General features: G+C 59.5%; 2 protein-coding genes across 3 annotated transcripts in view; both read left to right on the top strand.

Annotated features, from left to right (window-relative positions):
• TADA2B (transcriptional adaptor 2B) overlaps window positions 1-27357 on the top strand; it is a 438523-nt gene that overhangs the window by 252822 nt on the left and 158344 nt on the right. The gene's annotated exons all lie outside the window — the stretch shown is intronic.
• The window catches only part of SORCS2 (sortilin related VPS10 domain containing receptor 2), a 357443-nt gene that overhangs the window by 127840 nt on the left and 202246 nt on the right, over window positions 1-27357 (top strand). For both annotated transcript variants that reach the window (XM_079154330.1, XM_079154331.1), the window contains exon 2: window positions 10851-10918. In XM_079154330.1, the coding sequence (XP_079010456.1) occupies window positions 10851-10918 (68 nt within the window). The remainder of the gene's footprint in view (window positions 1-10850; window positions 10919-27357) is intronic.

Raw genomic sequence — 27357 nt, forward strand, 5'->3', positions numbered from 1 at the left:
ATGACCATGGCAGACACCTGAGAGAACCAGCTCATGGGAGACAGGTTTCTTTTGGCTTACAGCTTCCAAGGGTCAGTCCATGACCAGTGGGTCCCGTGCTTTGGGCTAGTGGTGGCGCATTGGAACAGGAGCACACTGCACAGCAAAGCCACTCCCCTCCTGGCTGGGAAGCCAGAGAGGTGGGGAAGGGGCTGGGGTCCAGGTCCCCTTGGAGGACTAACTTCCTCCAGCAGCCCCACCTCCTGAAGGCTCCTCCACCTCCATCAGCACCAAGCTGGGACCCAGCCTCCACCGTGGGCCTTGGGGACAGTAGAGATCCAAACCCCAGCAAAAGCCTCATAGCATGTGTTCTTAGAGGGTGATTCTGCAGGTGTCCAAAGATGTCCCCAAATGACCACAGTGGGTTTCTTGGAGGGTATGACCCCTCCAAACAGACCTTGCCCGGCCGAGGGTGCATCCCGTCTGGTGGATGCAGCCTTGTGGGCGGCACACTGCGCCCAACACCACGGAGCTGGAAGGCCAGCATCTCCAGGGAGGTGGCGTCCCAGGCTCCGCTGTGCCTGGGAGATCCCCTCCTGTGGGAAGTCCACGTCCTCCAGGCCCTCTCCCGCTGCTCCCTGGCGAAGGCCACTCCCAGTGAGCCTGGCACCCCTGCAGACATGGTGGGTGAGCAGGGTCGGGGGGCAGCTCCTCTCACTGTCCTCCCCTGGGCAGTGTGATCTGGACCCTCTCTTGGAAAGCGTTTCCCGGAACAGCCGGCACTACTGATCCCAAGTCCCAGGGATGACCCCGGTAGGGGTGGGTCATGCACAAGGCCCAGCAGACCTGCCATGTGCCCGGCACAGGATCCAGGACCAGCAGCCTGGTCCCTAGGCTCCGGGAGGGCGCAGCGCAGAGGGGACGAGGCCCAAGGGCAAAGCTCGGCTGGTGGGATGAGAACCAGACTGTGTCTGGGCTCTGCTGAGCCAGGCTGCACCAGGCCCAGGGCTTCCTCCCCAGCAGACTCCAAGCCCCTCGTCCTGCCACCACCCTGAGGGGCCTGGGGCGTCAGCAGCCTGTCTAGGTTCCTTGAGGCTGAAGGGCTTTGTTCAGGGACTGCTGTGACCGAAATCGCAGCCCTCACAGTTGGAGGCTGCGGTGGCCTCTGTCCCCACCTCCTCTTCCTGCCTGTGCCTCCCTGCCCCAGGTTCCAGACATAATGATGGTGGTTGTTGGCTGGGCCCCCGGAGGGACTCTGTCCCCCACCTGCAGGAGGTGCCCGGGTGCCTCTTGTTGAAAGCGGAGCGGCATCCCGGCCTCTCCCTTTCGCTGCCATAAATAGATCTGAGAATTCCCAGCTCTTCCGGGTGGAAGCACAGAGCTTCATTCTGAACGGCAACAGAAAAAGAAATCTTGTAATTTCATTAATAATTTTACTTACAGTGACTATTAAAAAGGAACGACGGGTAAAATTAAAATTCAATCGGGTTACGAGAAATGAAGGGTAAATAATGTTTTCAAAGGATGGCTGGGGTGGGAAAGCCTACCGACACCACCTATTAAAACACACATTATCCCTTAAACAGATTTGATGTAAAAATGCAATTTTCCACAGATCAGTAGCGTTCATACATTTATTTTCTGCTGACTGGTTTTGATTTATGGGGTCCTTTCCAGCTTAGTCCTCAGCTCTTTTAAACACTGGTCTCCTGCCTGGGAACGCGTCTGGCTGGGGGAGGGCTGGGCTGTGCGTTCTCTGCGCTGAGCCGCAGGCCGACCTCCAGGGACCCCCTTCCTCCTTCCACCTGGGGCTGCCCACATTTGGAGCCAGGCTGGCTCAGTGGGGACCCCAGCCCCGTGGGTTCCTGGCTTGTCTCCTCCGATGAGCTGAGCCTCAGTCCTCATCTACACAATGGGGGTGTGTGCTGGAACCTGTTTTCTGGAGCTGTCGTGACACGGGATGGAACTCAGGGCCCTTCTGGGATGCTCTCATCTCCAGATCCCCAACTGTGTTTGCTAAGTTCCTTTTTCCAAATGTCACATTCGTGGGCTCAGGGCTGACACTCTTTTGGACCACTTACATCCAGGTCTGTGGGACCCAGAGAAATTACCAATCCTGATGGGGGGTCCCAGAAGTCTTCCCACACAGGGTGCCTGTGGAAAAGGACAGAGGGGACAAGATGGGGGTCTGGTGGGAAGAGCGTGGGATGATGTTAGGCAGTCATGGGTGCACGTTCAAGGCCGGCTGTCTGTCGAGCAGGCTGTGTCTGTGCCTTCACCTCCCTCCTCTGCTGTGGAGGCGAGGATGGGAGGCCAGCTGGGTGAAGGCCCTGATGCCTCCGAGGCTGGCCAGGCGCCCTGCCACCACGTGGAGCTTGGCCTTGCGTGCTCCTTGCCAGCCCTGCTGTGTGGTGGCTCCGAGGCCTTCGAGGCAGCCCTGCTAGAGGAGCTTTCTGGTTGGCCGGGCCTCTCGGGCGTGGTGAAGCGTGTTGCGCGCTCTCCGCAGTTGAACCCTGGGCCATCCTTGTGCAAAGTGACTGGCCGCGCAGCACCTCCATCTCACCGGGCGAGCTCAGTGGCGGGGGGTGAAGGCATCTGCCTGTGGCAGCCCAGGCGCACCCTGAACAGGCTCCTAGGCAGGACACACGAAGGCTGTGCAGAGTCCACGGGTGTGAGGTCTCATCGCTGCCTAAGCAGTGGGTAGCCGCCGTCCAGCCCAGGGACCAGGAGCTGGCCTGCCTGGGGACAGACCTGGAGCTGTTGGCAGGGAACTCTGCACTGGCCTGCCCTCTCTGCTCTGGCTGGGCCACACGCTTGTGTGTGTCCACCCGCCCACCATTCCTCCAGGAGGGAGAGGGGTGGTGCCCCAGGCCCTGCAGCCACTCCACCTGGTGTGGCCAGCACTCTCCCGGGCTTGCTCCATTGCTCGGCACAGCTCTGGGACGAGGGCCCCCCGGCATCCATCGCAGCTCCATGCCTGCGGAGAGCAAGGCCTACCCGCCAGCTCTGCCCCGACTCCCGCAGGGGACGGGAGGGCACTGCCCAGGCCCCTCACTGAGGTGCACCAGGTCCAGGGATGTCTGCTGCTGCCGCTGCCCTGCTGCCAGGTGGAGTGACCCGTGGAAGCTGCGGTCTGTGGGGAGAGGTGACAGCATGGTGTGTTTCCTTCCAGCTGTCCTGGTCACTGAGGTAGGAAAGGGTCTGTCATTTGGCAAACCCTCTGACATCGAGTAGGCCTGCTTCATCCTGGCCATGCTGAATGTGGGTCCAGGTCCTCGGGTGTTGCCAACGAGGAGTTAGAGCAGAGGTGGCCGTGGCTCGGACTGCCTTCACGGCCACGTGCCTCCCTGGAAACAGGCGGCCTCTGGCACTGGGCACCTGTGCAGAGCAGGGGAGGAGGGAGGAGCCCAGGGCTCACGCTGGCTGCGGGTTGGGCGATGCGACTCCATGCTGGCTACCCCAGCTGGGGCACCCGTGGCTTCCTGGAGCAGGCAGCATCTTGGTTTACCACCCAGCGGGCTGAGGGCCCGGGCTCTGTGCTGGGGGACAGGAGGACGGACTGGAAGTGGCCGTGTGTGCACAGCGGGAGGGGTTCGCCTGTGAGATGACGTCCCACAGGCTGTTCACTACGTGCACCAAGACACCACGTCTCGTGCCTGAGATGATAGACAGTGTTTCCACCTACATCACTAAACAAGTCCTACCCAAACTACAGTGTTGGCTAGAGACGCAGAGCGAGCAGAAGCACCAAGCCCAACCCGGCCTGGCCCAGAGGCTCAGCAGCCCTACCTGGTAGCCACTCCTCAACCTAGTCCTCCGCCCCTCAGCGAGCTGGCGCCTCCATCTGGTTTCTGAGCCTCTCTGGATCCCCCACCCCATCCTCAGTGGTCTTTAGTAGAGAGAAACAAGATTCCTTTCCTTGGCAGATGAGTGCAGGATCAATTTCTCTTAAATGGCATTGATTTCTTTGTAAGGGAGGAATCTCTGAGGAGTGGAGGCCCAGAGGGGGCCCAGCCGCCTTCCTGGGGAGGGGGTGTGCTGCGGCCAGTGGGGTCGAGGGCCAGGGATCAGCACTGTGGGGCAGCAGGAAGCCCTCTGCATTCTGGGCTGGGGAGAGACCCTAGAGTGCTGTTCTAGAAAGGGTCATGTGCCTCAGGCTGACCTGGTCTGGCCTAGCTCTGCTGCCTCTTGAGAGGCCGGGGGCGGCCTCTGCAGGAAGGGAACAGACGACAGCCTCACGGGCAGCCCATGAGACCCCCGCTCGGTTAGGATCAGAGTTATCACGTGACCTGGGCTGGGGGAGAAAGGAAACACATTTATTGAGCACCAACTGAATGCTCTCATCTGCATGTAGTCTTTCCTTATGACTGTCAGCAAACCATCCCCCACCCCCAAGGAAAACAAGCATCCTTCTCTTCTCTGGAGGCTGGCAGAAAGAGGCCACAGCCAAGGGAGGATGGTGGGCCAGTCTCGCTCACAGGAGGCCACACCCTGGGTGGCTCAGGTGCCTGAGGCACACACAGGTGCTCGCCCACGCACACCCATGCAGACACCAGACCACACCTCAGCACGGAATCTGGGGAGCAAGCAGGTGTATGCGGGGCTCTGTGTGGCTCTGGCAGAAGAGTTCCATGGCAGAACAGAGACAACCCCAGGACCCACCGCTCAAATGCCCTGTGGCTTCTCTTGGTTGGCCTTCCACCAACAGAGAGGGGGTCCTGTGGGGGGTCCCTTTGGCTCAGACAAAGTAAACTTCCTGTGTTCGGACCTGCTCCGGGAGGAGGCAGGGGGACTCTGAAGGAGGTGGCCCTTCTATTTTATTTAACAATTCTCTTTGGAATAGGCGATACAGCCCGTGGTTCAAAGTGTCACAAATATGCATGGTCCCTAGTGGAGGTCCCCTCCCCTCCTGTGGCCTCCCCTGCAGTGCACGTGGGAACGGCTTTGGTCCCCTCCTGTGTCCCCTCACGCGACTCCAAGCAGGAGTGAGGGTCGGTTCTGCCCCGCCCCGTCTTGGGGACGGAGGCGCACTCATGTTCTAGCTGTTTCACAATGGCCCGGCCTTCCCTGCACAGCACGGTCCTCCCACCCGTCAGTGGTCCCCGGAGGGACCTCTGCACCGGTCCTCTGCACCGGTCCTCGCCTCCGACCTGTCTCGTCCAGCTGTGTGTGCTCCCCTCGGGTGGCCGTGTGGCCCCCAGCCTCTAGGATCGCAGCAGCGTTGCGGTGCGTTAGGGTTTAGAGGAGAGTGTCCCCAACAGCTCACGTGTGCGGCAACGCCAGATGGGCTCCGGATCTGGTGGAAGGCTGGAGGTGAACGGGCTCCAGGCGTCCTGAGCTCTTGGTCTCGTTTGTGAAGGTCTTGGGAAGAGGCTCCTTGGTGGGCAAGTCTGGCTCCCACCCACCCTGTGCTATTCTGAGGCCTTCGTCCACTGTAGGGTGACTTCAAGAACGACTGTGCTTGGGTTTGGCATTGCTAATGAGGGATCTTGAATCTGGCCAGGTCCTGCAGGATCTGCCCAGCAGAAGAGGATGCTGCAGTTCAGAGAGGCCCAGAACCATGGTGCGCGCCCACAAGGTGCCTGTGAGGCTCGGGCGGGCCACTGTTGCGCCCTCCCCCATGGTCAGCCGACAGACTGCAGCCTCGCAGTGCCCTGCTGACCCAGGCCAGCAGAGCTGCCCGCAGTTGGAAAGGCAGTGCTGACTCATGGAGGGAGGGAGGGTGCCCCAGTGGCCTTCCCCTCCCTGACCACCTCGAGGGTGGCCTCTCCTTGCCGGGCAGGGAGGGCAGTGGCTTTTGTGTGGCAGGGGGGCCGTCACAGCCCACCTGGGGAAAGTGTGGGCCTCTGTGCGTAATCAGGCTGAGTCTAACTCCCTCGCGGCTGGGGCTCCGGCCCTCGCGCTTCCTGAAGGAAACCTCTCTCCCAATTTGCTGTGCATCTTGAGATGATCTCTGTTTCCAGCCAGGGAAGTCAGGGTGGCCTCCCACAGTGCTCCTGATCACCAGCCCCTCCGCTGGGGTCACGGGCTTCTTCGCGAGGCCTCATCTGCACTGAGGTGCTGGTGGAGCAAGGAGTTTCTTGGCCCCCAGTTAGACGAGGAAACCGAGGCTGGAGGAACAGGGCATGGCCTGGCCCTGTGGGGGCAGCGGGTAGACAGAACAGGCCCGGCCCAGGCTTCCAGATCCCCAGGGCCTCTCCTGCTGCTCCCGGGAAGAGCCACCGGCCGCTGCGGATCAGGTCTCCACAGAGGCAGTTGCGTGCCCAGGAGCACACAGGGCGCAGGCAGCGTGGCGCAGGGGGCATCCGGGTGGTGTGCATGGCATCTCCGTGGCGTCTCTGTGGCGTGGTACGACGCCCTTTCTACACATGCACACACCCTTGACTGCGCCCTTCGAGCCCCTGAACGCATGCCCAGAGGGCGTGCCACGGTCCTGGGGACTGAAGTGCTGTGGGCTGGGAGGCTGGTTGCCTTGTTGCGCGGGGGTGGCCTGGCGTGTTAAGCCAAGGCCCCGTCACCACAGCATCCCGTGCCTAGCCTCCTTTCCTGGCTTCCCTTTCCCTTCCCAGTGCTTGATGGCGGATTAGTTTCCCCATTTCCCATGCACCAGCCCCAGTGTGTGCCGGCGTGGACTGTGGGGACCTCGTTTCTTCCTCTCTCTGTCTCTGTTCCTCAGTTCACACGTCAGTTCCACGCTTCCACGGGCGTGGTGGTGCAGGCCAGGTGTCCAGCCCCTCAGGAAGCTGAGGCACGAGGATCACTTGAGTCCATGAGTTCAAGGCCGGCCTGAGCAAGGCAGTGACTGTCTCAAAAAAAGCAAGACTTCCACAGCCTGCCTGTGGCGCTCTGTGGGGCACGTGGAGAGAGAAGCGGTAGACCGCGCTTCTGTTCTGGCTGTGTCTAGGTTTCCCCGAGACATCCAGCTCCATCTCTCTTTAGGGCCAGTGTGCCCCAGTGCAGAGCCGGAGCAGAGTCCCACCAGGTGGCCCTGGGCTGGGCCTCTCCTTAGGTAGCCCCCAAACCTGTGGGTCCTGAGGTTCTGGGATGGGGGGATTTCTCATTAGTTCTAGAAGCATCTTCATACCTGGGCAAGTAGACAGGAGGAATAGGGAGGGAAGGCCTCACCAGGGTCAGTCTCAGCTTTCTGGAGCCAGTTTGTGAAAGTACCCGGAAACCATTCAGGGAGGGGGAACTCATGTGAGGGATTTTATTAAGTGGATGGCAGAGTGTCTGCCCATGTGGTGAGAGAGAGAGAGAGAGGAGGAGGAGGAGAGAGGAGGAGGAGAGAGGAGGAGGAGAGAGAGAGGAGGAGAGAGGGAGAGGAGGAGAGAGAGAGAGAAGGAGGACAGAGAGGAGGAGGAGGAGAGACAGGAGGAGAGAGGGAGAGGAGGGGAGAGAGAGAGAGAGAGAGGAGGAGAGAGGGAGGGGGGGAGAGAGAGAGAGGAGGAGAGAGAGAGGAGGAGAGAGAGAGGAGGAGGAGGAGAGAGGAGAGAGAGAAAGGAGGGGGAGAGAGAGAGGAGGAGAGAGAGAGGAGGAGGGAGAGAGGAGGAGGGAGAGAGAGGAGGAGGAGAGAGAGAGGAGGAGGGAGAGAGAGGAGGAGGAGGAGGAGGAGGAGGGAGAGAGAGAGGAGGAGAGAGAGGAGGAGGAGGACAGAGAGGAGGAGGAGAGAGAGGAGAGAGCGAGAGGAGGAGAGAGAGAGCGCGCGCATGTGAGAGCGAGAGTGAGGGAGAGAGTGAATGGCGGGGGAGCCACTCTTACTTAGTGGAATTTCGTGGCTAGTAACCGTGGCCCATGGGGAGCAGTGGCTGGCGAGGAGGTCTGCGCGCTAACAGTCTGGGTTGTGCAGTGGTGTGGGTGGGGGAGGGAGAATAATGGTGGCAGCACAATAGCAGATCTGATGCCAATAGTTTGCAGATGATCACTTCACTCAGCAGATCGGACAGTGGCCTTGCCACGTAGGCCCTCTCTCCCTGAGTGTCCAGCTGGGGTGGTCAGGGAAGGCTTCCAGGAGGAGGGGACCTGCAGAGAGCGGCACGCGAGTGGGAGGAGTGTTCTGAGCACCGGGACCCGGGGACGCAGAGGCTGCAGGGCGCATCGTGCACGGAGCTCCTCAGGGGTGACGTGGCAGCAGCCGTCACCCAGGGGTGGCTGTGAACCTCATGTGGACTCACACACGGAGGAGGCACCGAGCACCGTGGGCGGATTTCCCTTGCAGGGATGGATCCCTGCCACCCCGAGGGCTGGGGAACTGGAAAGTGGTTGAAATGTAGGGGTGACAGTAAGGAGTGGCCACCGTCCTCCCCCGGCCACTGGTGGCTCTCGTTCCCTTGCTCTCTGCTCGTTGATCCTGGGCACCTGGGCAGGAGCCCCTGGTGGGAGGAGCCTCCCGGGGCAGCACCCAGGCTCACCCAGCTCACTTTCCCGATTCCCTCCCCCCAGATCAACGCGCCCGAGGCTCTGGCGCCCACCAGAGGCCGGGAAGCCGCCCTGGGAGAGTTGGCATCTGAAGCAGTTAGTGGAGGACCGAGGGTGTGCCACAGCGAGGCTGTGAAACCACTTTAAAGTCCCTTCAGAAAACGGGCTTCGGCCGGCCAGAGAGGCGCCTCCTGAAGCCCAGCGCTCGGGCGCGAGTCCAGCTTGGAGCCTGGATGTGGGTCTTGACGGGACATTGAAGTGCTCTCTGCTCTGGTTTCTTCCTCTATAAACAGAGCCATCCCTGGGCCTCCTGGCAGTGGGCAGGGTAGGCGAGTGGACCTTGTGTGCTGGCCCTGTACCTCAGGTCCAAGCCGACACCAGGGGCGACCCAGCGTGCCCACAGCTGCGGCTCCTGCTTAGTGGTCATCCACCTCCAGGCAGCCCCTCGGGGAGTTTTGCTCCCAGTGCGGGAGTGGACCATGTGTCCTCTGGGTGCAGGAGGGTAGCTTGTGCATACGTGGCCAGAGTTGGGGTCCTGCCCAAGGTACTGCCTCAGCCTGGCTTCATTACCTCTTCATCACCACCTGGGGCCAAGCTGGGGACACAGAACGAGATGAGGCCCCCACCCTGGAAGGACGACCCTGTGAGCCGTGCAGGGTGGGGAGTGAGTGGGGACGGACGGGGAGGCGCTGGGCCCAGGGGGCGTCTGGGACACTTCCCGAGGCAGTGTGCCTAGCGTGAGCCAAGAAATAGGGGTGGGTGTCAGGGAAGAGGGTCTTGGGATGAGGACTGGCCTGTGCGCAGGCCCGGCCGGCTAGAGTGGAGGAGGGTGGGCGGCGTGGGCAGTGGCCCCCGAGAACGTGGAGGCAGCTGTGTGCTCGTGATCGGCAGCAGCAGGGCCGGCCGGCGCGGGCAGGAGCCCCCAGATTTGAGCCCAGCCTCCAGACCAAGCAGCCCAGGGGCTGAGTGCGGGCCGGGGTGAGCGCCCGCCCCTGGAGGGCTGCCCGCCGCGCCCGGAGCAGCCGGAGATGAGAGGAGATCGAGCGGTGAGCTCATCTGGAGGGGGCTGGATGAAACAGACTTTGAGGTTCCTTCCAGCTGTCACGCTCCAGCTCCACAAAACCCCTCTGGGGACAGCAAGACCATATGAAATATAAATCAATAGGTTAAAAATACGCTTGTCTCCTGCCCGTCCAGGCCCTGTCACTCCGCCGCCGCCTCCGGCTTCAGAGGCTCAGGCTTTGACTCGGGCAGGCTCGAGCTGGCGGGAGAAAATCGCTTTGTTCCCGAGCGAGGCAGGGCCATCTCGCCCCAGTCGACGAGGCCTCCCTTTCTTCTTTCTTTTTAATCATTGCTGCCTCTCAGACGCACACTGTCCCGTCTCGGTTGACATCCTCTCCTCCTATCTTCCCTCTCTAATCACCAGGGAAAGAAAGACAGCTGATCAGCCAGGCTTCTGGCTGCTTCCGCAGCACCCCGCAGACCTAGCCCCGCAGAGTTCTGCTCTTGTGGCGGGGCCAGAGTGTCGGACACGGCCAGAGTGGCGACCCCAAATTAACCAGGCTGGCGGCCACGCTGGGAATCTGAGGGTGTCCCGATTTACCTCCCGGGGTTCCCATGGCAACGGGAGTGTTAGGAACCACTAATGTGGACTGGCAGCCAGTGAACTGGAATTTGACGTACTTGAGAGCAGAGTGGCTGGTGAAGTAATTGGGGATCAATCTCTTTTCCCACCGGGGCTGGCGAATCCCCATTTCCTCTCTTCTCACTCTCTCTTTGTTCATGCATCAGTTTTTAAGAACATTTCGAATGTTCTTAAACACATTTATTTTCATTTTGTAAATGGCTGCATTTTCTGAACAGGCCTGAAATGAAAACAGCTTTGTTACTCAGGCCCCAAGAGTGTGTTGAATAGTTTAACAACAAAATAAAAGTGTGTGTGTGCCGTCGATGATTCATGGACCCCCTCCAGCTGTCTCGACCATCCTGCCCCCATCCCCCACTGTCATCAACTCTGCCACCAGCCGCCACGTCTCCAGGAAAAGTAATGACAACGTGGGCCGCAGGGGCCTCTCTTGTCCGGGGCGGCAGGCTCAGCAGCTGCTCCCGCTGGCTTGGGGACTCTGTGGTGCTGGTGGAGACAGCCCGTCTTCAGAAGCCTCGCCAAGTGTGCCCAGAACGCACTAGGCCTGCCGCCTCGGCCGTTCCTTTGGTCAGTTTGAGATCATGCCAGGTGGTGACGATTGGGTGGATCTCACGGGATCGGGGTGTCCCCAGAGTTGTTCTGAGGAGCAGAAGCAAGTTTTCAAAACGGGAACAAGGCCTGGCTCTGCGTGCTGTGACGTGGGGGCTCTAGGCAGCTGTATTTGAGCCTCCAAAGCCCAGGGGGAGGTCCCTGGGTCCCTCTGAGAATGGCAACACCAGCTCATGTCCACTTTTTCCTGTTAACTTCACAGGTGATCTTGATCCTGACGAAGTACTACCATGCAGACATGGGGAAGGTTCTGGAAAGTTCTCTGTGGCGGTAAGTCAGCCCAACAGTGGGCCTTCCTGTCCTGCTCTGTACCTCATAGGGACTCTGGGTCGCGGCTGAGGACTGACCCAGATACCTGGCTTCCCACCCTGGAGGCCTTGCAGCTCTTCCTTGGGTAGAGAACACATGCAGAAGTTGAAAGCGGTCAGCAGTTTTGGCCCTAGGCGTGAGCGGCCGGATGGCGTTGGGGGGCTGTTCTGCTTCTCTCCTTCTCTTTCTCCTGCTCCCCTGCTTCCTTTTGTTTCCTCCCCGGAGGAGCAGGTTTCGCATGGTGAATTCAGGTCAGTGCGCATCTTCCCGGGGCTGCGCTCTGGACGTCACACGTGGCTCCTGCAGCCCTCCACAGCGAGACTGTCCTCACGGTTGAGTGTTTTCCTTTCTTCTGGGCTTAGCCCAAGAGCTTGGCAAATAAGTGACCCACCGGCGAGGTGGGACATCTCTTTATATGTGAAATGTGGGTTCAGCCCCAGAACACAGCCACCCTTTGATGTCTGCAGAGGCGAGAGGAGGCGCTTTGGAGAGAGCCTTCCGGCACGCCACCCTCCATGTTTGTACCCACTCAGGTGGGCAGCGGCACCATGAGCCCCTCCCCAGTTGATTCATTCTGCCTCTGGTTGGCTTTTGGCAGAGGGTCCTGGGGGCCCGCTCTGTGGGTCCTCGTGGCTGAGTTTCTGGACTTGGCTAACTGGCCCAGCCACTGTGGTGCTGAGGCAGCTGCAGGTGCCCCCGACTTCCCATGTGCCTCCCAGCCAGCTCCTGCGGCTGAGGGTTCATCCGCCTGCTCTTCCAATTCCATCGCGCTGCCAGAGAGCGGGGTCAGGCGCGGGTCACATTCCTCCTGGAGGACGCGTCTCCTGACGCCCTGCGCGGTCCTGCCGAGTGGGGAGCTGGCTCTCCAGGGTCTCGGCTGGCCCAGGCCGTCCGCCGTTTCCAGATGAGAGCAGAAATAGCCCAGGCGTTGAACCCCAGTGGAGTCCAAGGACCCCTCCATGGGTTAACAGCGGAGGGTTGGTTCAGGGGCTGTGGCTCCGTGGGGCAGGCAGAGCCCTCAGGGCGCGCCCTTGCTGCTGGGTAGAGGGTGAGTGGACCCCCTGGTGGACGAGGCAATGGACCTAGCTCAGGACACAGTCTCCTCCTTCTCCAAGCCGGACTGCTCAGCTACCTCGTCTGCCTGTCTGGCTGTCTGTCAAGACCTGAAGGGCCGGAAACCCTTCCCCTGGGACACCTCCCTAGGGATTTCCAGACGCCACTTCCTCCACTCACCCCGCTTCTCAGCGTGGCCGGAGGTGGAGGAAACGCATCTCTGGTGGTGTTGGAATGGTGAATGGCTGGTCCTTCCCGCAGTCATCTGTGCTGACAGGCAGACGTGCTAGGGTCCTGGTGTCGGGTGGGGAACTGTGGGGCCCGGGGCCCGGGACGCCTTGCCCATGGGCTCCAGGCAGGTTCTTCAGAAGCAGGAGGGCAGCCCTGCTCTGAAGCCCCACTCAGGGCTGCCCCAGGGGGTGGGAGCTGCTCCTTCCAGGGCCTCCCGGCTCACCTGTGGAATGGGGCGCGGTTCCTCCAGAGTGGCACGTGGTCTGCTCTGCATCAAGCTTTCCCCCAGAATCAACAGACTAACTTTGCCTGTTACTCCCGTCCCGTCTCGGGGGCCAGACGTCTCCTCGCCTTTATTAAAAATGCATGTGGAACGTGAGTCAGTCATCTCGGGAGGGCCTGCGTCCCAGCTGCAGTCACCCTCCTTGTTCCCAGCCGCCCTGTGCTGACGTGCTCACGCAGATGCAGACCGGCAGGGAGGCTGCCTCTCGCCTCCGGTTTTCCATGCGCGCCGCCCTCTGGCTGCACCCTGCCCCTGGAGCCGGTTCACTCCAGCCTCCCTTCCTGGCGTGGAGGCCGCCCACAGTCCAGGCACACACAGTCTGCCTTTTCCCTCTGTTCCCTGGGACGGACCTTGCAGAGCCACATCCCTGAGCTGCAAGGCGGGTTCTCGCAGGGGGCCGAGCAGTGAGTTCTTCAAGGGGACGCGCCTGCGCCCGCCTGGCAACTTGGGCTTGCAGATTTGTCATTCTGATCGACTTCCCTTGATTCCCAGGGAGGCTGAGCTGCCTCCGCTGCTTGACTGCTGGCCACGTTCTTTCTCCAGAGGTGTGTCCCCACCCATCCTTGCCATCTCTCCACAGTGCGACTGGGGTGGGGAGCACTGAGCAGCTGACAATCTGCCCTGGGACCTTCCCTGGGTGCTGCCTGCTCGTCTGCAGTGGAGGCACAGGAGGATGCGGGGTTGAGGCGCCGTGTCTGGGGAGTGCGTGGGAAATGGGGTTACTAAAGGCCTGCTTGTTGAATGCACACCCAGCTTCCCAAGAAGTCTCCTGTGTAACCCAATAAACACACGTTTAATGACAGGTATGGTATGTACATTCTAGAAATGGCTCTCTGAAATCTAAGCTGAATACATTTTTAATTGTCCTGCTTTACTGGGCCCGTGCCTGTAGCCTGCCTCCCACCCTGACGATCCAGTGATCTGCTCTGTCTTGAGGTGGGGCTCTCTGTTCAGGCGCAGGGCCCCTGAGGACCAGGTGGCTGGCATGCAGAGGAGAATGAGACCCCCAACCCCAGGCTGCCACAGGAGTCCCAGCCGCCTGGCCGCCTTCCCTGGGGCTATGGTAGCTAGCGGAGCCCCTCTCACTGCAGGCTGGCGTTTGAGCCTAGGATGACTTGTCCTCACAGCTGCCTGGGCGCAGTGGCTAGTGTGACCAGTGACAGCTGGGGCGGGGCCAACACAACAGAAACATGCTCTCTACCATCCGGGGGTCCGAGTCCCAATGAGCGTGTCTCAGGGCAGAGCTCCCTCTGAAGCCCAGGGGGCAGGACCTCTCCTGTCCTGCCAGCTCCTGGGGCTGTAGGAGGACCTGTGGCCACACCCCTCCGTCCCTGCCTCTGTCCTCCCATGGCTGCCCTGTGTATCTATCCTCTGAGTTTCTTCTAAGGAGACTGGCCACTGGATAGTCCAGCTGGATGGTCCAGGATGACATCATCTCCAGATCCTTACCTCAGTCACATCAGCAGAGACCATTTTTCCAATAAAGTCTCAGTCACAGGTTCATGGGGCCATCTCTGTCCCCACCTAGGCCGTCACTGAGCACTGCTGATGCCGTCGAATGGGTCCCTGAGCAGCCCTGGTCTGTGCCCATCCCCAGCACCCTGCCTCTCCACCTCTCCAGCGCAACTGGCTCCCGTGTCCCTCCCAGCCCACTGCCCGCTGCCCCTGCCCTCCCGCCTTGCAGCCCCCAGGGGCTCGGCTTGCTAGACACGTGTCCCTGTCCTGCTTCTCCTCCTTGGCAGCTGGCTCCTCGCGGCCTGCACCTGCCCAGCCCTCCGGCCCGACCCTGCGCCCCGGGGAAGGAAGTCAGTGGGTGGAGCAGGAGCCGGGGCAGCGGGACCACCCGGCCCAGAGTTCTCCAGGCGTCACTGCGCTCCATACCAGAGCTGGTGGCGTCTCAGGATCACCTGGCCTGGGGATTCACCGTGGTAATAGAGTGACCAGCAAAACTGGACTCCCAGTTCTAAAGCAGGACCAGCCCTCGGGATGAATGCTCCCAGAAGACCAGCCCTCGGGCGGCCTCCCGAGCCCCGGGCCAGACTCCTGTTTCTCAGCTCCTCTTCACACCTGTCCCCAGCCTCGTTTGGACGTCGTCTTCCCCACTGCCCCACCGGACAGCACGTCTGCTGTGTGCCCCGTGTGCATAGGGAAGTGGGACCCTTCATGCCGTCGGGACACAGCGTCTGTCCCCCTGGGGTGCCGCTGCCCTGGCTGGAAGGCTGGCCTAGAGGAGGGGCGACGGCTTTCACAGTGCAGGGGGCCTAGTGAAGGGCAGGCCGATTCCTGGGTCTGGGATGGGGCCTGGCGAGCTGCATTAATAAGGTCAGGAGTCACCGTGTTCCTATCCACAGAGTAGCGGGCCCTGGAGGTTCTGGGGTCACCCAGGAGCCTTCTCCATGCTCAGCAGCCAGTTGGCTGGCCCTGGACTAGGCTGAGCTCTGTCTACCAAAGGCCCCTGTGTGCTGCGGAGCCTGCCTGGAGCAGTGGCCCTCTGTGGCTCCTTGTCCACTCTGTGTCAGCAAAAAGTGCTTTTCCTCAAAGAAGCTGTCCCTGCCACCTCAGTGCGGCACCCAGCGGGTCTTCATCACGTCTCACTGAGCTGCGGGTGCTCCTGGTTATGGTCTTCCCCCACCCCTCTGCCCACTGCCACTAGAACACACTGGTTGAGGCTGGAGACCTGGAGTCCTGTTAAGTCCAGCTTGTTGATCACAGGGTGCCCAGAACCAAGCAGAGGCTGGTGCAGGGATGCGTGTTGGCATTGGGTAGATGGGTCAGTGGATGAATAGATGGAGAGAGGGACGGAAGGACGGATGGGGTGGATGTGGACAGATGGTAAACAGGTCAGTTGGCTAGATGGTTGGTGGTGTGGTTTGGGGAAAATGCTGCTAGGACCTCGAAGATTCTCAACATTGAAGGAGAAGGGGAACCAGGAGCACAGTGTTGGCTCTGATGCTATCACAAAGCTCCAGGGGGTTCCTCAGAATCTTTGATTGTGCCCCATTTTTGTCTCAAAATGCTGTTCTTGGAATGGCAATTGGAACGTATCAGTCAGCCATTCTGCCATGTAACAAGCACTCCAAAGGTCGACTGAGGTTCAGTTGCTTTAGACAGGACTTGGCTGCTGGCTGGGGACTGGGCCTCTCCATGAGTCTGTTCTGGGACCCATGTTGACAGGGGCAGGATAAGGCTGCCAGGACACTTTCTCTTCATGTAGATTGTGGGTTCGAGAGCTGCACCCCACCAGGAGAGCTCTTGCTGGGGCCTCTGTGCCCACTGCACCTGCTGGAATTCCGCTGGCCACTACGAGCCACGTGGCTGAGCCCGCATCCCTGAGGTGGGAGGGGCGGGATGCTGCTGAACGAGAAGGGGACACAGGGCCAGCCATGTGCTTCCAGGAGAGATGGCTTTGTGGCCCGAGTTGACGGGCATCCTTGGCTTGGAGGAAGGTCCCAGACTTCTCTACAGTGAGACTTGTCACAGGCCCTCACACACCAACACAGTCCCTTCAGGAAGGGCACGTGGCATTTTCCCATCTCACTTCCTTCCATGATCTTTAATTTTTATTGTGTTTTATTAAATCTTACCTCATTTAAATTTTTAATTTTAATTTTTATTTGTTAAACTTAATTTTTATTTTATGTTACTTTTGCGTTTTAATACTTATTACTCTATTTATGTTCTGCCGACCATGTCTTGGGATTGGGTTCCACGGAACACACTTGGGAAAGGGTTTCAGAGGATTTTTATTCCAGGAGGGCTGGCGCCTGAGATTTTCAGATCACTTCTGTTAACTGTGTTACTCTGAAGTCAGCTTCGCTTCTATTTTTCTATGGTGTCTGCCCCAGCTCCCCTCCCCGGCTCAACCCAGGCTGGGCACTTGCATGGCGCATGCGCCCCCCGAGCCACACCCTCTCACTGTAGACCCCCGGCACTTGTGCTGAGGGCGGGGCGAGGGCAGTGCTGAGGGCTGGGGCCCCGCCCGGAGCTCTCCTGCGTTAGACCCCAGGGCCATTCAGGACCTGCCTGTGCCGCGTGTGAGCTGCTCAGACCTGTGCAGGGCTCTTTGCCTGCCCACGGGCAGCCCAGGTGTCAGCATATTTCCTGGCGGTGCTGAGGTCCGGGCCTAGGAAGCACTGGCGTGCTGATCTGGCCATGGGTAGGTGAAGCTGAGCATCCAAAGCCCCGGACTTGCGACTGGAAGATGGAAGGGACCGTATGCCTTGCCCTGGGGGCTTAGACAGAAGCAGCCAGACCCTGTAAGGCTTGGGGTGGGCGCCCAGTGGCCGTGGTCAGGTCTCCGTGCAGGCTGTGCCTGCAGACAAACCTTGGTTTGATCACGACTCCACTTCCTCTCATCTTGGTGACATCTGGGGCCTCCTGTCAAAAGAGCCAGCTGTTCAGATCTGGACGCAGACTGCAGATGCCACGGAGGTGGCTTCAGACAAGCTCCCGAAACATTCAGAGCTTAGCAGTGTCAGGGACCTGCCACCCGGCCTCTGTGGCCTCTGTGTGTCCCTGGGCTTCTCAGCAGCTGCTCTGCACTCCTGTGCTCCTGGCTGTCTTTCTCAGTGTTCGCCCTGATGTCACCATGGAGATCTGGGTTTGATTTAAATAAGACTCGGGGCAGATAGAGATTGGAGAGAGGCCCTGGCTCAAAAGCTTTCAGGGTTTGCGTTCTGTCAATAATTTGGTGCAGATCAACAGTGTGATGAGCTTGGCAATGAGACCTGGTGTAAAATGCCCTGGGACAAGTTCTGGGATGACTGAGAGGTCACAGGAGCTTGAGGACATCCCTCTGAGTCCCCAGCCCCTGGGGCCCCTTCTCTGCCTCAACTTCAGTACCTGCCTTCCACAGGTCCTGGCTTTGTCAGTGGGACTTCTCTGCCAGCTGACCTCACTGCTTGGTCCTTCCCTCCCCTCTCCACCCATCCATCTGATCAGCCTTCAGTGTGCCCTTCCTTCTTCCATCCATCCACCTTCTTTCCTTCTCTATTCTATTCTCTTGTACCTTTGCCCCTCCTTCTCTCCCATCCATCCATCCATCCATCCACCCATTCATCCATCATCCATCATCCATCATTCATCCATCCATCTGTCCATCCATCCATCATCCGTCACCCATCATCCATCCATCCATCATCTGTCCATCTATCTGTCCAGGCCGTGGCATCCAAGGCTCAGGATTGAGTGGTGGAGGAAAGAGCCATGACACTGTCTTGTAATCTGCACTGTCACAGGGTTGAGAGCACCAGGGAAACATATCTATGGCCTCTCTGCCAGGGTTAAGAAAGGCAGTCAGGGAGGCTTCCTGGAGGATGCTGCTGGCTGGCCCCAGTGTCACAGCCTGCCTTCTCTTCCAGGGCGGCTCTCCCTACCCAGAGCCTCCCCTGCTGCTGCATCCAAGGTGGCTTTTGTGTCTGCTCCCAGCCAGCTTATCCCCAGCCTCCCTAGCATCCATCCTGGCAAACCCCGTCAAATCTATGCAGCAGGTGCCAAAAGTCTTCCCTAATCCTCAACTGCATTCTGGAAGCACAGCGGCTGGCCTCGGAAGGTGGTGGGAACAGCCTGCCCTTTCCCACTCTGGTCTGGACTGCTTTGGCTTCTGCTGTAGGGCCTACCCTGGGCGTTTCCTCTGAGGACCTGGCAGCTCTGCTGCAGGAAGAACTTTCCTTGGATGGAGCGTTGGGGCAGTTTGCCGAGAATCTGGCCTCTCTCCCTGCCAGGAGGATGGCCCAGGTCAGGGGGCTGGCCCACACCTGCTGAGCCCCCAGTTGGCTTCCTGGTCCCCATGCTTATCTCTGATGCTTCCTGAGAACCCAGGGGCTGGTGGCTGTGGATTTGAGGCTGACGATCTGTCCTCTGGAGTTGTCACATTACCCGTCACCCATCCCTGCTGGGCTGGGGACCTCCCTGCAGCTTCTGCTCACTCTTCCAGAATCCCCATTTCCTAATGAGTCACCCCCTCTTCTGGGCCCCAGGCCTTGCACGTCCCCTCCATTGCAGGTATCGCTGCTTCTGCAGATCTGCTCTTCCTGTGCTCCCTGGACCTGGCAGAAGCTCTTAACTGATGTGGGCCTGGGGCTTGCTGAGCTGAGTGACACCGAGGGTCTTGGTGGTGAGGTCTCCGCTTCCTCCAGAGGGTCCCTGGTAGCATCACGAGCCCTCGTGAAGAGATTCTTGGCATGGGGGTTGGCAAATCCCTCCCTAGGAAATTCTCCCTCAGAAAATATTTTCCTTTTAAATACTGTAATTTGTGGTCCCCCTAGGAATTTTGGAAGCTATAAAGTAGATGAGGCATAAAAACAATCCCCATGTTAACCCCAACTCATGAGATTAACACTGTTAATATCTGAGATGAATATTCTCACTAGTCTTTTTAAGATGCAAATTTATACATGTTTTATCAATTTTAAATCCCAGTAGAATTTTGTATTAAACATTTTCTTATGTGCTGACATATTTTCACAACTGCTATTTTTAATGGCTGCATGATATGCCTTCGTCTGAAGGAGGTATTATTTATTTAACCAAGTCCTCCTTCTCAGACGTCTGAGTCATTTCCATTTTCACTAAAGATGTTAAAAGGGATTCCTGGCGAGTGTCCCTGTGGCGCTGCTCCCTCAGCTCTGGTTATTTTCTTAGCGTCAATTCCTGAGGGTGGGCGCCACCTCCTACATACCGGATTACGGGGCACTGTCTGAGTGCGCGGAGGGTTCGCCTCTGAGGCTGTTGTTGAAGAAATTGAAGGGCCGTTTAGGCAAGGAGAAAAGATAGGTGCGGGACCTGCCCCGATCCCTGGGGTGGGCTTAGGGCCTGCTAAGGGAGGCTTGAAGAGGAGGGACAGGATGCATCTGTGCTTCTGTAAATCTCATTAATGGCCGCAGGTCCTTGACCCCGAGCGCCCGAGGCTTAGCCATTTGCAGCAGCTTGCCAGGGTCCTGCCGAGTGCTGGGGACTGCTCTAACCATCAGAGACTCGGGATGAGCAGAACGCAGGAGCCTGCACCCCAGCGTCTCCCCAGCCAGCAGCAGAGCAGGGAATCCAAGAGAGTGCCCACCTCCATGTGGTGTGGTGGGGAGCAGGGGCGACAGCACAGAGCCTGGGTGTTGGCCAGGTTTGGGGGCCCCGGGGTAAACAGCCAGGCTGGTGCACAGGGCGATTGGTTTTCTGGTGCTTCTGCAGTAAATCACCAAATACTCAGTGCTCCAAGCAACCCCGGATGATCTGCACTCTGGAGGCCAGAAGTCCAGCGGGATCTCCTGGGGCCATCTCGTTCCGTCCTCTGCCAGCTTCTGGTGGTGTGATGTGTGCCGCCTGCCTCCCTTGGCTCACGGTCCTCCCTCTGTCCTCAGCCCACCCCTGTCCCAACCTCCGAGGTTTTCTTTGTTGTGCATCTTATGGTCTGACCACAGCCAAAAAGGCTTGCCCTTCTCAGGACCCCCACCCAGTCCAGGTGACCTCCTCATCCCAGAGTCCTGAATCGAGTCACATCCGCATCAGGGAACACCCCTGCAAGCTGTGCAGTCGGGAGGTGGATGTTTTAGGGGCATTGTGTAGTTGTGCACACAAGCATGACACCTCCAGAGGTGACAATAAGAGGTTGTGTCAGGTGAAAGACTGCCCGGGGCACCAGGAACGGACACACTGGGTGACAGCTTCAAAGTGGACAGGGAGAGGAAACAGCAGGGTTGGGCATCTGGCAGAGGGTGAGTGTCCTTCAAGGAGGTGCCTGGCCCCCAGAGCCCGCCCCTCACCCCTTGAGACACAGTGAGTGCCAAGTCCTGTTCCTTGTGTTGCCCAGAGGAGCGGGGGCTGGGGCAGGGCCCGCGTGTTGTTCTCTCCCACTGTTTATATCCTGCACATTCATGCCCGTGTGTAAACCCATTGTGTGCAGCCTTCTGTCTGTGGTCCACAGAGCAGACCTGGATCTGCTGCCCTGTGCATCAGGCACACTCTGCCCTGCAGATTTATAGCATTTTAAAACAAGTCCCTGAGTAAGAAATGTAGGAGAAAATGGTCTTTTTTCCTGCTATGTAACATGGCTCTCTTGAGTGTGCTTGAAGCATGAGCCATGAACCAGTTGCAGGTGCCCACCATCCAGGACGGAGCAGTAGCCGGTAGCATCCAGGGGTGGGCACTGGCTCTGGTGCCACATGCTGTCCATCAGCTGGTACTGGGGGCATCCCCCGTGTGCCTGGGCCCTGCTGTCCGCGCTGCCGCATGGGAGCTGATGGAACTGCAGGCACCTCTGGGGGAGGTTTGCTCAGTGCCAGGGTCTAACACAGGTAGCCATTTTTACTATGCTGCAAATGCTGATTATTTATGTATTTATTTTTGGTTGGGGGATAAAAACCAATGCTTGTTATTACTTGGGAGAATTTGGCACCCTAGTTCTAGATGACCCAGCTGTGCCACTTAGGAGTGACCTTGGGCAGTCACTAGTGCCTGAACTTCTGCGCCCGCCTCTGGGACCCACCGAGAGGGTGTCAGCAGCCAGGTTCTTGGTGCCTGTGGGATCCACTCTTCTTGGGTGTGGCCCTCAACCTCCATCCCACTCCTGACTCCAGTGGCCCCAGCTCTCCGGTCGGCTCCCGTGGTCGCTGCTCTCAGTTCGTGGAGGGTCCAGAGATGGTTGCCTTTTCCCACCCCCTGGGGTATGGTCAGGAGGGGCCTGGCCAGACCTCAGGGGCTTTGGTGCCCAAGGCATCGGCAGTGGCTAGCTCGGGGAAATACAGGAGTGTGTGGGCAGAAGGACCCAGAGGGGCTGAGCTGCGTGGCTGGTTTTCGTCAGACGCTTCCGCAGCACCTGCCGTGCTCCCTCTGGCTTGAGTGTCGGTGGGGCTCTCCCCCGTCAAAAACACGGTTGCCTCCATTTCCCCTCCGTTTCTCCCCGAGGTTTTGTGTGCTTGGCACATTCCTGGGGCACCCTGGACTCTGGAGTGTTGAATGACCCATGTGGCCCTTGGTGACTCACCAAGTTGCCGGGGCTGCCCCTGCGGCCACACAGCTTCCCTCACAGAGGAAGGGCAGTGGGAGGGCAGCAGGCTGAGCCCAGGGTGAGCCTGGCTTACCTGGCAGAAGTGGATCCTACCAAGACTTCAGGGTGAACGCAAGTTAGCCAGCAGCTGGGGGGGCACTCCAGACAGAATGGACGACCAATGCAGTTAGGAAGCCCGAGGTAGTTGGGACCCTGAGTGGAGGTGGCCATGGCGGAGGCAGGACGTGTTGGTCACAGAGCTTTGTCTCCACTGCATGGAGAACCTTATAAAAATGGCATCATGTCTTTTGAAGTCTAGCTCAGAAATTAGGGGGCTGGAAGTGGTGCCCTCTGTGGGAGGAACCAGACAGGGAGCAACCATGGTGATACATCTGCTAGCTCTTGCTGTATAACAAACGGCCCCCGAAACTGGTGGCTGAGGACAACAACCACTCACTTAGCTCATGCTTCTGAAGATGGACAGTGTGGCTTGGGCTCAGCTGGGTGGCTCTTCTGTTCTCATGGGCTCACTCACATGTCTGTGGTCAGAAGCCATTACCTCTCTGCTTCTGGGCTTGGCTGGCTGCTTCTTGGGGGAGTGGGGTCAACTGGCAATGCATCTGTTATCCTCCAGCGGGTTAGCCTGGGATTATGCACCTGGACCTGGCAGAGACTTAAGAAGCACGGAAGTTTGCAGGCCTCAAGGCCTAGGCTCAGGACTTACTTACCATCCCTGCTAAACATGGACCACAGCAAGGCACAGGGCCGCCTGTGTTCCACTTACTGGTGGGAAGATCGTTGCGTAGGACGTGGGTATGAGGAGGGGACCAATCGTGGCTGTCGCTGCCCACAGGGGCTTGGTCTGGAGCAGGGAAGGGCTGGGAGGTGTGAAGCTGCTTCCAGATTCCCAGCATTGTCCTGGCTCGTGAGGCAGACAGTGCTACAGGGTCCAGAGGGCAGAGTGAGGATCTGGGACTCTGTCCAGGGAAGGTCTTTCTACTGAGTGGAGGTCCCAGGTGCTAGGGACAGCGTGGCCTCTGAGACCACAGCAGAGGACCCTGTGCTGAATCTGGTCCATGCCTTGGGTGACCTTGTCCGACTCCTGGGGTTTCTCTTCCAGCCTTTGCAGAGAGCTCTCTAGGCCTCCGGCTCCCTGGTTACGGCAGGTTTGCAAGCTTCAGCAGTGAAGAGCCCTGCTCAGGAGTGTGCGGATTTCTTTCTGAGGAAGCTGGTTAAGCTCCTTTTCTCCACAGAGTTGGCTTTCTGAGTCTACCTCCTTCTCAATGTCCCCTGAACTTCACATTGGCAAATCCTTCTCAGGCAAGCAGCTCAGTCTCCTCCGATCCAGGGACATGTTGGGTCCTGGGGAAACATGGATGAAAGTGAGATCCCGAGGTGGCAGGCTCAGCTAGTCAGGGTGTGCCAGCTGCTGTAACAAACAGCCCCAGGGATCTGGAGGCTAAACAGGACAGAGTTCCTCTGCTTGGGCAGAGATCCCCTGGGAGTTCCCCGAGGTGCTCCGGGGAAGCTCTCCTCTGAGCAGTTCTGCAGGGGCAGGTTCCTTCCTGCATGTGCTCCACATCCTCCCTGCCCTTGGCCAGGGCCACTCTGGACCCGACTCAGGCAGAGGAGTGAAAAGGACGTGGAGGAAGACTGCACGTGGGAGGCCGTCCTCACTCCCCTGGCCATCGGTCAGTCCCTTGGCTGCTCTTGCTGCAAGGGAGGATGCGAAACGTGGCCCCTGTGAGCCTGGCAGGAGGGGCTGGCTCCAGTGGGAAACTGCTGTAGCACCACCAGCTGGAAGCCCGCAGGCCCCGTGCGGAGCAGGCTTCCTTGGTGACGGGTCTGGACAGTCCCTCCCCTCCTGGGTTCCCGTGTCCCCCACTTACAGGGTCACATAGCCTTGGGTGCAGGAAGCCAGGCCTGGCTCAACACAGGTTCCCAGAAGTGCAGCTGATGTAGAGAGTGCCCAGTGCTCTGGTCCTGTTGGCAGAGCAGACCAAGAGCTGTCTAGGGACCTGGGGAAGTTCCGGAAGCTTTTCCTCACCCAGCCAGAGGCAGGCCTCGTGGGCCACGGAAGGCAGGTATTCAGGCGCCTTCCTGGACAGTGTCTCTGGTGTCACTCGAAGCTGTCCCCATCCCCGCGGAGCCCTCCTTGAGCCTCAGAGCCCACCCCCCAGCTGCCCATAGCAGCGGCACCCAGGGGCTCACTGGGGCTCAGGATGCACGTCGCCCTGAGGCCCTGCCCGTCGGCCACCACTGCCAGCTGCATCCACAGGGCACGTGTGATGCCTTGAGGGCTGGAGCCCCTCCTGGGCTTGGTGCTGAGCCCCTGCCACCTCCTGCCTGCCATCCATGGGACAGACAGCAGGTGCCTGCGTGTCACACTGGCCCCCAGCAGATGCTCACCACCATGTCTGTTGGTGTTGTTTCTTCCTGGAGACAGAGTGTAGGCAGGTCCCCAGTTCTCCGGGTGCCCAGGCCCCTTGCTGCTCTGTGCCATCCCTTGTCCACACAGCATTGGACTTAAACTGCTTGGGTCTCCGGCTCAGGCTGCTGGCCAAAGCCACATGGAGGGCAGTGGGCTCTGCTGGAGCACCCCACACACCCCAGGGTCCCTGTCCCCGCAGCTGCACCATCATCTTCTCTCCCCTGAAGTTGGCTGGAGAGGCAGTGCACATAGACCTTCCCTGCTGAGATCCGAGTTCCAGTCCTGGCTCTTACAAGCTGTGAGGCCTTGGGAAAGCCACTTCCCCTCTCAGAGCCTGTGTCTGTGATGTGGGATTGGCAGTGTGGCTGGGTCGTCAGGTCCAGCGTGGATTCAGGATATCTAACCCAGTGTCTAACCTCAGGCAGTATCAAGAGATGGTGGCTGACATCGTTCTCTGTCATGTTTTAAATAACACCATTGTTCCTGACGGGCAGGACACACAGGGCCGTTAACTCGCACAGGTTGAGAGGACTGGACCCAACCAATAGTGCCTAACCTGATTTTCTTGATGTAACAAAATACCTGAGGCTGGGTGGTTTATAAAGAATAGAGGTTTATTTAGCTCACAGTTCTGGAGGTCAGGACATGCAAGAGCCTGGCACTGGCTCAGCGCCTGGTGAGGCCTGGTGCTGCACCATCCAGAGCCCCAGCACAGAGGCAGCACCTGGTGAGCTGCCAGCTCAGGCCTCTCTGCTTCTTGCGAGCCCTCTGACTATCCTGGGGACCCTGCTCCTGGTCTCAACACATGAGCCTTTGAGAGATGCATTCAAACCGGAGTAGACGGATTCCAGTGAGTGGGGACTACCCTTGGATAGCTCCCTCCTCCACCTCACGGTTTGGAAAGCAAGTGCACCAGATAGGCCACCGGTCACCCCTGCCTGGAAGCTGCAGGACCGTCTGACAGCCTCCTTCCCTGCGGCTCCTGTCAGCTCGCCTCGCCCTGAGGCTCGACATCCCTCCACACCCTCTCTGCAGACCTGTGGCCTGGCCTTCCTTCCACAGCACAGCTTGGGCCTCAGCAGGCCACACGCCTCCCTGCAGGACCAGGGCCTGCAGAGGGTGGGATGCACTCTGCAGGCCCTGGGGCCTGCCTGCTTCCTCTAGAGGTGGACTGTCACAGGCCAGGCATGGCTGCCCTTGGCAGGGAGGCCTGTGGGTCAGCTGGCTGGCTTGGGCTGTGTCTCACACATGCTTGAGGCCACATGCATGTCGGGCCTGGGTCAGGTCATCCAGCCATTTCTCAGACCCAAATCCTTCCCTCATCTCAGCTCTGCTGGTTCTTCCTCCTGGATGTTCTGGAACCTGTACCCTCATCTCCGTCCCCTGGCACTTGCCCAGCACCAACACCTCCCCCCTGGATACCGGCACATGGTCTCCTGCTCCCTGAGGGGCCACTCGGCCTCCCAAGTGAGCTTCCAGAGAACAGAGGTGTTCCAGTGCCATCCAGCTCATAACTGACCCATGGCTTCCCTCCACGTGGGGTCCTGGGGACCCCTCAATGCACCCCATGGAATCCCCAGCCCACCACCCCTGCTGGTTCTCCAGGGTCTGGTTCTCTAGCCACCGCCTCCTCTGTACCTCCACTCCCCAGCCTTCACCCTGCGCATCCCTCTCCTGGGACCTCTGCTCACACCTTGCCAGGTTCCAGCAGAAGTTCACCTCCCAGGGCCACCTCCCTGTCTACCCTGTTTAGGATGCCATTCCACACGCAGTTTTCTCTTTGTTGCATTTAAATCATTTCCTGTGATACTATTTTAATGAGCTTCTCTTTTTCAAACACCATCCTCTGCCTTGTGTCCTTATTCGTGGCTCGTCTGCCCCGCCTCATCAGGTGGCAGTCTTCAAGGTGACGTCCTTGTCTGAGGTTGACCCAGCTCTCAGTGCCCAGCACGGCACTGGCACGTGGTAGTCCTCCCATGGAGAGACGAGCAGAGACGCTGATGCTTTCTTTGGCCTGTCAGGGACACTGGCCTGTGGCTGTTCTGTTTGCTGGAGGCCCCGCCAGCACCGGGCACTCTAGGGAGGCCAGGCTGCCGTGGGCGTGCTCTGGGTGCCCGTCTTCTGGGCTTCAGGAGGAGGTGTGCTGGTCCAGACGGCACAGCCCTGCTCCATGCGTTTGCCAATTCCCATGGTGTAAATTCTCTCACTGTGACCAGTTTCAAACTACTGTCCCTGGTTGCAGAGCTGGGACCAGCCCTGAGCCTGAGGTTCCCTGGCCTGCTGGCCCTCTGTGGGTCTGTGGACAGACCTGGAGGCTGCTGTTGGCCCTGAAGAGCAGGTGGGAGGCTGCCAGTTCAGCTAGAGCTCGAGCCCCTGGCCTGTCACCCAGACCCCTCATGCTTTGCTGGCTGTGTGTGAGGGGCAGGGTGGGGAGCCCAGGCACCCCGCGGCCCCGGAGCTCTGCCGCTGTTAGCTGCTCATTCCCAGGAGTTGCAGGCTCCCTGGCGCCTCGGTTTCCCTGCCTTCCGGCAGCCCTTGGAGCCGGTGTCCATGGCAGAGGGCCGGAGCTCAGGCTCCGTTGGTGTCAGCTGTGCAGCCCCAGCTGACAGTCCTCTGCTCTGGGAGAGGAGACCGTGGCTTGAAAGCATCCGGCAGCCTGCCACAGTCCCAGCCCACCTCTGCTGACCCTGCTCCTGGCACAGGAGTGCCCACCTCTGCTGACCCTGGCAGGACACTCACAGCAGCTCCTCTGCCCAGAACCCCTGTGCAGGCGAGGGTCCTCCCAGGAGGGTCCCAGCGAGGACAGGGGGCGAGGGACATGGCTTTGTCATTCCCACCAGCCATTCCGCATGCACGAGCCCCACTTGTCTCCCCACCAGATGTCACCGCAGGCAGGCCCTGTGCGCCAGGAGGGCACTAGGGACGCCTGCAGTGCTCCCTGCTCTCCGCCTCTCTCCCAGGGCTGGGCGGATCTCCGGCACCCGTGGGCCCAGCCCAGGGAACTCGGCCTGCCTGTTCAAGGTGGGGTGCCGGTTCCCGGGCCAGTGGCCCTGCCTCGGGATTTCTTCACGCCTCCGCATTCCAGAGCGTGAGATTCCGGACAGCGCAGTCATGCCAGCGCTCTGGGGTTTCACCCCAGATCCCGGTCCCCTGATTGCCACGGGTGACTTCTGGCTCCAGAGTCCCACAGAACTGGCCGGGCTTCCTGTCTCCATGGGCTTCCCTCTTGAGATGAGATCCCAGTTAAAGGGTCAGTGAGGTCCCGTCTGTGAAGGGGCCTGTCTCCCTGCTGCAGTTGTGGCTTCTGTTCCCTCCTGTCCTTGGGAGTGTCATCTCGAGAGACTGGAGTGCGGGGCTTAGCCTCTATCTTGCAATGATTTCCACCGTCCAGTGATGCCCACCCGGCTCCAGCCAAGGCCCCGACT

The sequence above is a fragment of the Sciurus vulgaris genome, assembly GCF_902686455.1.
Source record: "Sciurus vulgaris genome assembly, chromosome: 9".
Lineage (NCBI taxonomy): Eukaryota > Metazoa > Chordata > Mammalia > Rodentia > Sciuridae > Sciurus > Sciurus vulgaris.